The sequence below is a fragment of the Leptinotarsa decemlineata genome, unplaced genomic scaffold (assembly GCF_025532065.1).
Source record: "Leptinotarsa decemlineata unplaced genomic scaffold, Ldec_3_MD MMD2_tig00078360_RagTag_RagTag, whole genome shotgun sequence".
In the NCBI taxonomy this organism is placed as follows: Eukaryota; Metazoa; Arthropoda; class Insecta; order Coleoptera; family Chrysomelidae; genus Leptinotarsa; species Leptinotarsa decemlineata.
In genome coordinates this window covers 752,033-764,457 of record NW_027412727.1, presented here as the reverse complement: position 1 = coordinate 764,457, position 12,425 = coordinate 752,033, and the positions used below count along the sequence as shown (strand labels likewise).

Here is a 12,425-nt window from a genome sequence, read left to right as displayed (position 1 = left end):
ATGAGGAATGTGAGTGACTATTCGAAAATAATTAATAAATTAATAGTCTGCTAATATTTTTCATCACATCGAATATACCGATATTTTCCTTGTATGTGATATTTTCGAAAAAAATAATGATTTGTAAATCTCCCTGAAAATATCACTCTGGTAGACACACAAAAATGTCTGTATCAGTAGGTATATCGTATATACTCCATCATCAAATGAACAAACATCATTTACTTCATTTTCCTCACTAGGAATTGTTTCATTATTTTTATTGTAAGATTCCACAAGATCATATCACGTAAATCATTTTCTTGAAAATATTTCTATCCAAATACTTCGTTTTTACAGTCGCATGGATAATGATTCATTGTTGAAAATAAACCATATCTAAATTATGTATTAATATTTTGGAAATAGCCATTAACGCAATTCTATACTTCAAATTACTTATTTTAATGAACTTTTTTTTTCCAAAAACTAAACCATAGCTAACCAAAAGTTCTCTGATCATTAAATTGTTACTTCTTTTTAATAACGTTTTTATTCACCTCATTCAAAATTAAAAGCGTGAGTATGCGTTAAATTACGCTGCACCAGAAGATAATGAATTGAAAGCGCTACCTGAAATCCACCGGAAAGTTATTATTGTCATGTTTTCAATGTATAACCTTCGTGCATTTCTTTTCCAGGTACATCAACAGAGTGAATAGTGTTATTATGTTACAAAAATCGGTTCGATAATTTTAACGGACTATTGATGTTAGGGAACCATTTCAATTGGGTTCCCTTAAGAAATTAATATGCATAGTTACATTATTTTCATTCGGATGTGAATGAAAATTTATCAAGATTTCCGGTGAAAAAGAGAATGTGTGAAGTGGGTATATTTACAAAATAATATTCAAATTGTTATCCCAAATCATCTCAATTGTAAAAAATAAGTTATAGCTTTATATAGGGCTATTGAACATAGATTAATAAGCTGGAAAACTTGTGGAAAATCACACAGGCATAGTAGTTTTCTATACGAATTGATTTATATTAAATGGAGAAATACTTAATAGATAGTCTTACTCACCTTCCAATTACGCTTACTTGGTTTTTGAAAAAGGAGTCGAGAAGAGTGTTACAGTTCTGGAATTTATATAGTCATTTGTAATTGTGATTATAAAATGAAGGACCCGTGTTGAAACTGATGAAACCTGTAGGTACATCTGAGCATTGATAACATGACAACTTTGAACAACAATATAAATCCCTTTCCATATAACCCGTTATTCACTCCATTGTGAGCAATTTTTTTCAGTTTAATAAGAAAGTTACTGGGAAATCCTTCACCAATTCGTACTTGAAAAATCATTCATGTTTGATTAAAATTAAAATTGAGATTGGATAGAAATAGGCTAAATAATTTTTAGAAACTAGCTTAAATCTTTCCCTTACCTACTTGGTTAGATTTGACAATATTATCAAACGCTTTTAATCCACCCTGGTGAATATAAGCTTTCAATAGGTATCCTGTGGTTCATTATTGGATCCTGTAGGTAGAAGTAATATTTCCATCAAATCGCTATCAACATTTTGGATCACGTTTTCAGGAACAGAAAAAAATCGGTTGATAGGTTCCAAAATAAACTATTTGGATTATACTATACTCTTTGGATTGCCTCTAATTGAAACGACCCTCTCATTTTCATCATAGGAGAAATGATTAAATACATTTTCAATCAATCTTATCTTCATGAACCGGAATTTCAATGAACAAATTTCAATAATCTTACCGAGAAAAATCGCAAACTTCGCCCAAATAATGTGAATGTGAGTGATCTCCTTTATAATATATCTTGTAAAGTCTGTTCTACCCCTATAAGCAAAAATATTCTTTCTGTGCCGTATTGATTTTTATCCCCATCCAACTAGTGAGCCAGTGGCAGTTTGTATGAAATTAAGCATGTGCATTTACAATAAACAGCAGGGCTACTATTTCATATACTAGACACTGTATAATGAATTTGTGTTTGTCCTTATCTCAAGCGCTCTTTAACTTCCCTCTATAATAATTTTTTTGGAGGGTGACTCTTTGATAATTACAAAAACAAACAACGAATCAGATGTATAGGTATATTGTAGTATTCCATTCAAAAACGTCAATAATCGATGTTAATAATGATCCTAATTATAAAAATGTATCCCAATATATTTCACAAGTTCAACATTCATGAATATTATAATCTAGTGTAATCTAATGTGGTGGCCTCTGAGTTTTCACCTGATGTTATGTTTCAGAAAGATGGGAAACCTCCATCATAACAGGCTGGTTCGAAAATGGCTAGATGACAATTATCCAAATCGCTCGATAGGCTAACGTGCTGCTTCAGAATAACCCACCAGATTACCTGATATGACACCCTTATATTTTTTGTGGGGATTTGTGAAATCTAAAGTATATGTCACAAAACCGCAGTCTATTCCGGAGCTCATGGTTAGAATCAGAGGTGCCCCTAACGAAATTACCCCAGCAAAATCCATAATGTAAGAAATGAATTTGTTAACAAACTTCATTAACATCAGGAATTGAAATTAATCAACTGGCATGAGTTTTAAATAAATTATTTCCTGAAATGTATTTATTTATTTATTCAAAATTTGGGATACAAACAGGTAAATAACCATAGAAGCATCCATTGATAATAGTGGTTACAGAGATACACGGTGTCAAGATACAGATACAAGAAAAAATAAAAATTAATAAATTTCGTACATACCAACCAATTATGTTTGCTATGTGTTGAATATTCTTTTCATCGTTATTTCAAAGGAATTCAACGTAATAGTGAAAACATTTACATTACTACAATATTTGTTGAAAGAATCACACATTTTAGTAATTGGGGAGTTTTTGCCCAAATTCGTGTTGAAATTCGGACTGGCAAGTAATTTTCTGTTTCTAGTGTTCCTATGAGGAACGTGATGAAAAATCATTGATACTAGATTGGGTGAGTCATAACAGTTTGTTATAATTTTATAAATAAGTCGGTTATTATTCTTCGTTGTTCTAGAAGCTGTATTTTGTAGTGAGATCTGTTACAATTACAAATTACATTACATTTACAAATCTGTTCTGGAGTCTTTCTAATCGTAAATTATGTTCATTATAATGTTGGCTCCATATGACACTTCCGAAATTAAGTTTACCATAAACAATTGCATTGTTGTTGAAGTCTTTGCATATTCTGCAGGAAAATCAGAAGGTTTTACTGCAGGAATTTATTACATAATCCAAATGGGGATTGAAAGTAATTTTTGTATCAAAATAGATTCCAAGATCTTTAATTTGGTCTACTATGTTAATAATATTATTGTCCAGGGAGTATTGAAAATGTATCGGTATGTTGTTTCTGCAAAAAGATATACATGCACATTTATTAATATTAAGTTTTAATTTATTGAGGTAACTGTATTCTAGAAAAGCATTGAGGTCTTCCTGAATCTTTGAGCAATCTCTAATCGTCATTACTTTTCTGAAGATTTTTAAGTCATCAGCATATAGTAGTACCTGTGAATGCTTGAAGCAATCTTTCAAATCATTTTTAAATACTAGAAACATTAATGGACCCAGATGTGAACCTTGAGGGAGATACAGATCTGCTCCATTTGTGGTAACCCGAGGTTACCACAAATGGAGCTGACTGCGATCGTGAAGGTAGGATGAAAGCCATCTAAGGAGATCTCCCTGAATACCGATTCCAGCAAGTTTTGAAATAAGAAGGTTATGGTCGACTTTATCAAATGCCTTACCTCTGTAGTCAGTATACAGTGAGTCCACCTGTGCTCTATTGTCTAATCCAGTTGAAATGTAGTCGGCATATATTACTAAATTTGTTTCTATGGCCCTCTTGAAGAAAAAGCCATGCTGGCATATGATTGATGACTTAATATAGTGAAACATAGAGTCATAAACGATGTTTTTCAATAATTTGCTGAAATTATGATATTTATCGTACTAACGACTAATCGGGTTTCTTAATATAAAAAAGGGTTGAATAGAAATTTGAAATACCTATTAACCGAGTTGTCAGTAGACCCCCTCTCCGAAAAAAGTTGACAATGCATTTCGGCAAGGGGTGATGCAACACTACTGTGTTTTTTATCAAAAAGTACAAAACATGTAACAGAAATCTGTTACACACTTGAAAGACACCAGGCAGCACTGATTTCGATCCATGAAGGTATCATCAGTGGTGCTGGGCTGAACCACTCAACTGTTTTAGAAATGACAAGCCTGAAAGTGAGGTGATGGTGTTGGATTAGATGTACATCTAGTTTCCTGCAGTGAATGACCGAAGACGAATCTCGTTCGGCCGTCGATATCGAAGTTTGGCTCTGTAACTGACCGTGACCGGCTATTTGATATTCGAAAATTGAGTATTCCGTTGATTACATGGTGTCCTCGTAGGAGGAGATGTTATCACCTCTACTTTTAGGATCGTTCTTTTTGGGACAGTTGAGTGGTTCATCTTAGCACTGTTGATGAGACCTTGGTGGTTCGAAACAAAGCTGCCTGACGTTGGATCACAAGTACATCTGCTCTCATGATATTAATTAAACACCTTTACAGATTTTACTGATCTATGATTGATCGACATTTTTCCGATTGAATATAGATTTTTATCAATATTATCAGGAATATATATTCAGCTCTTCAAAGTCGTTGAAAAAATATATTTATATCATTTTTAATACCACCAAATTACGTTGAAGAAAATTCTCCCAAACAGCAACCTGCATTCCGTCTCATTAATTTTAATAGCTTTTAATTCCATTTTATGCATTTGAGCATTGTAAAGCAGTCACTGCAGTCAGGACAGATGAAATGACAGCATGTTATAATGTTGAATAAATGCTGTTATTTGTGTTTCCGCTTGGGAGCGAAGTAGAATACTGAGACTCCTCGTTGAACGTACAATAAAATCTCCGATGTCAAGGTTGAGTAGCACGGTCGCAGTCTTGAAATGTTTTTGAAACCATGCATAATATTGTTTGATGAAAAACGTTCACTTATTGTGTTTATTGGAAATTATTTATTTGAAATAATATGTCACGTTATAAAAAAACATCATCGTCATTTGACGATGTTACAATGAGATAATTTTGAAAAAATAAAGAATTGTTAACAGTTTTGTAATAGAAGTTGGTACGGACATTGAATTTGAACATGGTGGAATCAAATATAAACGATGAAGTGTGTATCACAGAATATCTTCATTCTCTAATTTAATATTTTTTGTTTGAACTTCAGAACGTTTTATGACTATTTATCAATGGGAGTTGAAGGCTCAGGATGTGGAGTGTACTCCAGACCACTAAGCCTAAGGATTAAGTGGGGAATGGGTTCAAATAGATCTGCCTGGTATCTCAATCGCCACAAAAGAAATAACCAGGAATAAAATGTCTGGCAGAAACATAACAATCTGCACTGATAGCAGACAAGCCCTATTAGCCTTGAACAGACAACGTGTTACCTCAGGGCTAGTGCTAGAGTGCCAACAAGATTTAGCCAAAGCCTCGGTAGATGATAACATTATCCTGAGGTGGGTTAAAGGGCACGACCGGAGTGAAAGTAATCGTATTGTCGACTCTCCAGCCAAGGAAGCGGCTAGACTAAGAATTTTAGTACCCAGTGGTACCTATGGCCTGATGATTTCGACAATTGCGGAACTAGTCAAATTTCACACCCATGCTCAATCCCTAAAGAGATGGGATTGAATCAAAAGATGCAGTCTTGCCAGGATCACCCTGGGTGACCCTGGGAAGCTGGCGCCGAAGAGATATCTGGCGATGACCAGGAAAAATCTCCGTTCAACAGTAGGATTTCTGACTAAAACTGTCAACTAAGGAACACATCCATGCAGGATGTGTGAGCAGGAAGATGAAACTGTTAGGCATGTCCTATGCGAGTGTCCGGATTTATCGTCAATAAAAGAGTGTGTGTTCGGCGAGTCTTTGTTTACACCTATAAAGGAGATGTCTCCCAGTGACCCAGTGAAAAGAACAGGATGGACGATGACCTAGGAGGACAACTCCTCGGAAGAATGTACAATGACCGTAAAAAAATTCAGACACATTTAAGCAATCGAAGGAGTTGTCCCTCTGTAATATTGAATATATCCAATTCACAGTTCCTCACCATTTTGTTAACGGTTTCGAGACATTGTTGGAGAGGAGACAAATTGTTTGAGACACGAAAAAGATTGTCTCTTCTTCTCAGTCTTACGTCAGGCACAATAATATCAAACGTATAGAGAATTTCAGGTATTTTCAGTTGAAAACAAAATTCACTTCCGAGGACTCACGGCGGTCTCTCAATGATTGCATTTTAAATTCTTGTAATTGGCTGGAATACCATATACCATATATAAATAAAGGCCAGACATTGTTAAAGAACCAAGCTGTTACGAACTGGAATGGAAATTAAAAATGATGATAGCTAAAAGACATTGAATTGTATCATGAAGCTCCAAAATGTAACATTTCACTAATCGGATTGACATAAATTAATAAAATGTTGTTGGAAGTAAGATTGAAATAATAACCGAAACTCAATTTTGCAAACATGTCAATTCTGAGCTATTTTCATATTCAGTGAACTGGATACTGTTTTCCTTGCGAGTGAACCTTTCAACATAAGTCTACGGTAGATTCACGAAATACATTCAGTATGTATGTTCAAACTTGCTTTGAAACCCATATTATTTCTTTTGCATGATGTCTGGTTCGAACTACCCCATATTAAAAGTTTTTCTTATGCTCACTGATTACCATATGCTTATGCAGTTCCTGCGAAAAGGGTAGCACTATTCGTATTTTAGTTGTCATCATTCATTCTACAAGTTGTTCGGAATTCTGTCTAATATCCATCTTGATATAATTCTATTACTTTCTTTATTTCCTGTCATTTCTAGGCATGAACCTATCAAATCACGTATCTTCATGGTCTGAAACTTTTAATATGTCGTCTAGCTATCTTCTGTATTTGAATCTGGTTCCGAAGAATCTTTGTCATCATTCTTCTACTCCACTGCTTCTAATTTACAAATGTTTATTGTTGTTATCATGATACCATGATTAATCCTGTTGTTCGAACTAGTCAGTCCTACTGTGAATTCCTTTGATTTAAAGTCGAAATAAACCAAGAATCAAACGTTTCAAGTCCAATATCTTTATTTTATAACTTTTCAAATTATTGTCAATGTCAAAATTGTAAAGTGAACAAAAGTGAACAAAATCAAATAAAAGCAACAACATTCTCCCCCTCGTGATGAAATCACTGCATTCGACATAGTCTTCAATTCATTTTCGTTAAGAACCTGTACCACTCATTAATTTACAGATCTTTGTAACTGGCCGTTTATAGGTTCCTGATTTCGTTTTGACGTCCACAACTCTGATCTTATCATCCTTTCCCCTATAAACATTAACAAATTTCCCGAGTGGCCACAAATTTCTTTGTGGCCACATCGTCCTCCGATAAGTCGTCCCCCTTCTCATACCACTTCATTTGTTTATTCAGTGTAAGTAAATATCCTTTTCACCGTCTTCTCCAAAATATATCCGCTAAGGCTTGAGATACTCTCCACTGTTTTCTCAAGTTCACTTCGACTTCCTCAAATTTTCCCAATGGTGATGCAGCTCCATTTGAACAGTGCATTAAAAAATGATATTTCGTAAGACTTTCAGGCTCCGCAGGATCATTTGAAATATATGATAAAGGTCTGCTATTTACCATATTCTCCGCCTCCGTAATCAGGGTAATGAGCACTTCTACTTTGGGGTGTCTCTCTTTCAGTGTAATGCTGAGAACATTTTTTACCGACCTCACCAACCTCTCCCAGCTTCCTCCCATATGTGGAGATGCTGGTGGAATGAATTTCCATGAAATGTTCTTAAGGGAAAAAACCCAAAATTTCAGTATCGTCCATTTCCTTGACAGCTTCTCTTAATTATCTATTGGCAGAATGCATGTTCGTACCGTTATCTGGGTAAATTTCTCTCGGACATCCACGTCGACTTATAAATCTTCTGATCGCCATGGCAGCGGAGTCTGTATTTACTATATAATGAATTTTCCATTTCTAGATGAATCGCTCGTACGCTCATACAGGTAAATAGTACTACATAGCGTTTTTCATGTTTCCTGCCAATTGTTACGGATACTGGCCCAAAGTACTCCATTCCAGTGATAGTAAATGGCCTGACAAAACTTTGAAGACAACACTCCAGTAACTGACCCATTTCAGGTACGTGGGGTTGAATTTTCCTTTTCTTGCAGAAGAAACAAGAACTTTTGCATTTTCGGACAGCACTTCTCCTTCTTAAAATCCAAAATTTCTGACACAGCTCATTCATAATGATTTCCTGTCCCTGGTGTCCAAATTTTATGTGATAGCTCTCAATAAAAAGTTTCGTGAAACGGTGTTTTGGATCAAGAATCGCTGGATGTTTTTGAAAATAGTTCAAGCCTTCAGCATTTTCTAGTCTCCCTTTTATTCGCAAAATACCTTTTTCGTCAAGTATTGGCATGAGGGTATATATTCGGCTTGATTTTTCAATAGGTTTCCCATTGCACAAAACTGAAATTTCTTGAAAGAAGTTGACTTCCTGACTATACTTGATCAGAGCTTTCTCAGCATCTAACATCTAACTCTTCCGCATCTAAATTCGTCGTATTCCTCGTACCCTTTCTACAATTTTTCATGAAGCAAAATATCCAGGCAGTTGTTCTTACTAACCTTCCATATTTGGAGAATCTTCCGATATTTGGCAGATACATGTATTTTAATGTAACTGTCATTTCTTCATTTCCATTTCAATTTCTTCTATTTCTTCTTATGTCTCTTTTGGCCAGTAATATTCAGGAAGTTTCAGAAAGTTCGGCCCTGTGAGCCATTCGTTTTTGTTCGCGGTATTATCTTCTCTGTTACTTCCATCTGCTACATTCTCATCTCTAGGGAACCAGTGCCAGTCAGATATGTTAGTGATATCTGTAATTTCCGCAATCCTCACCGATACAAAAGTTTTGTATCTTTCAGATTTGGAACGTATCCAGTGCAAGACAATTCTTGAGTCTGTCCATAAATGAGTTGAAGTAATATGTATTTCAATGTTGTTTTTGATAGTATTCATGAGTCTGCTCAATATAACCGCGGCTTGTAACTCCAATCTGGGTATGGTCATCGGTTTCATAGGTGCCACTCTTGATTTAGCATTTACGAAAGATAATTTTCTCACTGCTGTCACAAAAACCATGTAGTTCAACTTGTTTGCTTTCATACAATCCAGTTCCATAGCATCTAGGTAAACTCGTTTCATTAATTTTTGTCAATTCGTCTAGGAGTTGTTTCCATCTTGTGTTCATTTCCGTGGATAACTCATCGTCCCAACCTATTCTAATCCTCCATGAGTTCTGCATGAAAATTTTAAATTTTACGACCAGTGGAGACAAAAAACCTAACGGGTCAAATACAGATATCTTCAAAACATCTCGTTTCGTGAGAATCTTGGTTCTGTTCAAGATTTTTGTGCCCAATACTCTCTCAGATTTTTGAGTAAAAGTACTAAGATTTTTCTGATTTGGTTATCGAAGATTCACAGGAATTTTGTCAATCACTTTCTGAGAATTACTTATCCAATTACGTATTTCAAATCCGGCTTTCTCGTGGATTTTTATAACTTCCAGAATCAGTTGAATTGCTTCTTCTTCTGTTTCTGCACTATCCAGGTAGTCATCTACATAATGTTTGTCGATTATTGCCCTGGCTATTTCTGGAAATTTTGAAAAAATTGCTCCAAATGTCATTACCTTCATTTCATGAATATCAGGTTGTCTGGACCTATCCATTCCTCGCCAGAAGGAGCGCTGGGCTGAGCAATTCTCTTCTCGAATTAAAACTTGGTGGAACATGTCTCGAATATCTGAGCAAAATGCGATTGTCTTCTGTCGAAATTTCCACAAAATTGATTTCAGATTTTGTAATAAGTCTGGTTCTTGTAGAAGATGATCATTAATACTGACCCCATTCGATTTTGCCGCTGCATCGAAGACCAGTCTCAATTTGCCCGGTTTATAGTGATTAGTTACCCCAAAGTGGGGTACATACCAGGTTCTAGGACCACCTTTCTCTGCTTCAGTAACATCAAGCTTCCGAATGTAACCTTTTGTCAAATATTCTTCAATTTTCTCGCCATAATCTTTCGCAAAACCTATATTTCTATCAATTTTCCTCTCCATACTTCTAGATGATTAAGTGCCACTGCTTTACTATCAGGTAGTGTTACGTCATCATTCTTCCACAGTAGACCTATTTCGAAGTGATTTCCAACTCGGTTAACAGTATTTTCCATTATTTTTAACGCCCTATCATCTTTTTTAGATCTTCCATTTTCTTCCGGGCTTCTTATACCAAAATTGTCAATTTTGAACGAGTCCCTCACTAGATTGTGAATATCTTCATCAATTTGTTCTTGAGACTAAACGTGGAATATTGAAGACGATTCATCAGCAACTTTTCCCTGGGGGTATCTGCCATGTACTACCCATCCCAGTAATGTTTTTGATACAAACGGTGCATTCCAGCAACTTTGATATATTTTCCTTGCAATAGTCAAAGTACATTGATCCTGAACAATAAGAATTGTTGGTTGTGCATCATAAAAAAATGATGTATGGATAGATTCTACTCAGTTATTCGATATCAATGGTTTGTCTTGGAAGTGAGGGTCCACTTACAGTTCAAACTTCATTCATTTTCTATATTTCTGAGTTCTCTTTCATTGAAGATGCCTCTACTGTCTTTCTTTTGGAGTTTTTTTCATTTTTGGTAACATTGTTGAGCCACTGGTAGCAGAGTGACTCAACCGGTCCATCCAGTCCTAATTCATGTCAATTTTGCTGTCTATCATTGTTGTCGTAGCTTCCTTGTCTAGTAGAACAAAGGTAGAAATTTCTTTTTTAGGTCCTCGAAGTTTCACCGGAATTATTCCAAGAAGGATTGTGGGGTTATCTTGTTGGAAAAAATATATTTTTTCAACTTGACTTTCCGGTCCGACATCTTCATTTGGGTTTGAACAAGAACTTGAGGCTTCGTTTTCTTTTTTTTGTAAAATTGAGATTATGTAATATATTGTGGAATTTTGGGCAATTTTCAATTCCACACTTTTGTTTCAATCTACATGAGTAGATATTATGACCTGGTTCCAAACAGTAAAAACATAGTTTCTTTAAAGTCACAATTATCCATTTTTCGTCGATATTTAGTTTTTGAAATTTTGGCAATCAGTCAAATTATGATTTTTTTTGACATTTGGGGCATTTCTCATATTATTTGATCGAAAATATATTAGCATTTTTCCCGGAGTAGAATTTCTCATTTTCGTTCATTTTTCTGTCGGAGAAGTGGTAACTACTGAAGTCAGCACAACTTGATGCAGCTATTGCGATTTTTTTTATCCATACAGAAAAGGTTTTCAAAGTAATTTCATTTTGTAAAGAAGATTCCTCGGCCCATTTCAGTCTCAGGAATGGGGGTAATTTAGTAACTATTTCATTCAAGATTGATGGATTTTTCATATGTCCCGTATTTTCAAAGAGTTCCATAGTAGTTACTAAGTTTTCGATAACATTAGAAAATGGTAGGTATGTTTCAAACCGTCCCTCCCTCGGAGCAGAGGCTCGACGAACTTTCTCTATTAGACTTCAAATTATAAATTCAGGTCGTCTAAATGGAACTTTCAAAGTTCCTATTATGTCCATAATATTATTTGGTGAAACAAGAAGAGGTTGTATTGCATCTCTAGCCCTTCCTTTCAAACATCATTGTAGACGGATTATATTTTCATCTTCACATATATCAAAAAGTTTGGTGGAACGTTTGAACTGACCGTAGAACAAAGGCCAGTCCTCTGGATTCCCATCGAAAATCGGCAAATTTGTTTTAATATTGTCTGTTTTTTTCAAACTTTTTGTTTTATTTATCTTCGGAACGTCTAAAGTTTGGTTGAAATTATCAGTAGTCATCGTAATAAAATTGTTTGTCGGTACGAAATAAGATTTATTTTCTGTTTCTTCGATTTTCCACTCAGCAACTTTTTCTTGTAGCGTCATTTCCTCCAAATCAATGATGTTTTTGCCACTAGAGATTGTGGACTTTTCATATGAAGAATCTTGAATCAGTTCACGTTGTAGTTGTGCTTCTTTCCTTATTAGTTCAGCATTAATTTCGGCTCTCCTTCTCTACTTCGGCCAATTTTCTCGTTTCTTCCAATTCTATTTCCAACAATCGTCATCTAGAATTTAAACATTTCGTAATTTTTTATTTGTCGTCGGTATTAGATGGGTCTTCTAATGAAGAACGTTTCTCCGAAACTTGTCGTGGGTC

The 12,425-nt window shown here is 35.1% G+C and overlaps 1 protein-coding gene across 1 annotated transcript; it reads right to left on the bottom strand.

Moving 5' to 3' along the window:
• Positions 1–9,625: 9,625 nt before the first annotated feature.
• On the bottom strand, positions 9,626–10,279 carry LOC141487062 (uncharacterized). The gene has a single exon (XM_074185865.1). The coding sequence runs from the start codon at positions 10,277–10,279 to the stop codon at positions 9,626–9,628; it is 654 nt and encodes a 217-aa protein (XP_074041966.1).
• Between the last annotated feature and the right edge of the window lie 2,146 nt (positions 10,280–12,425).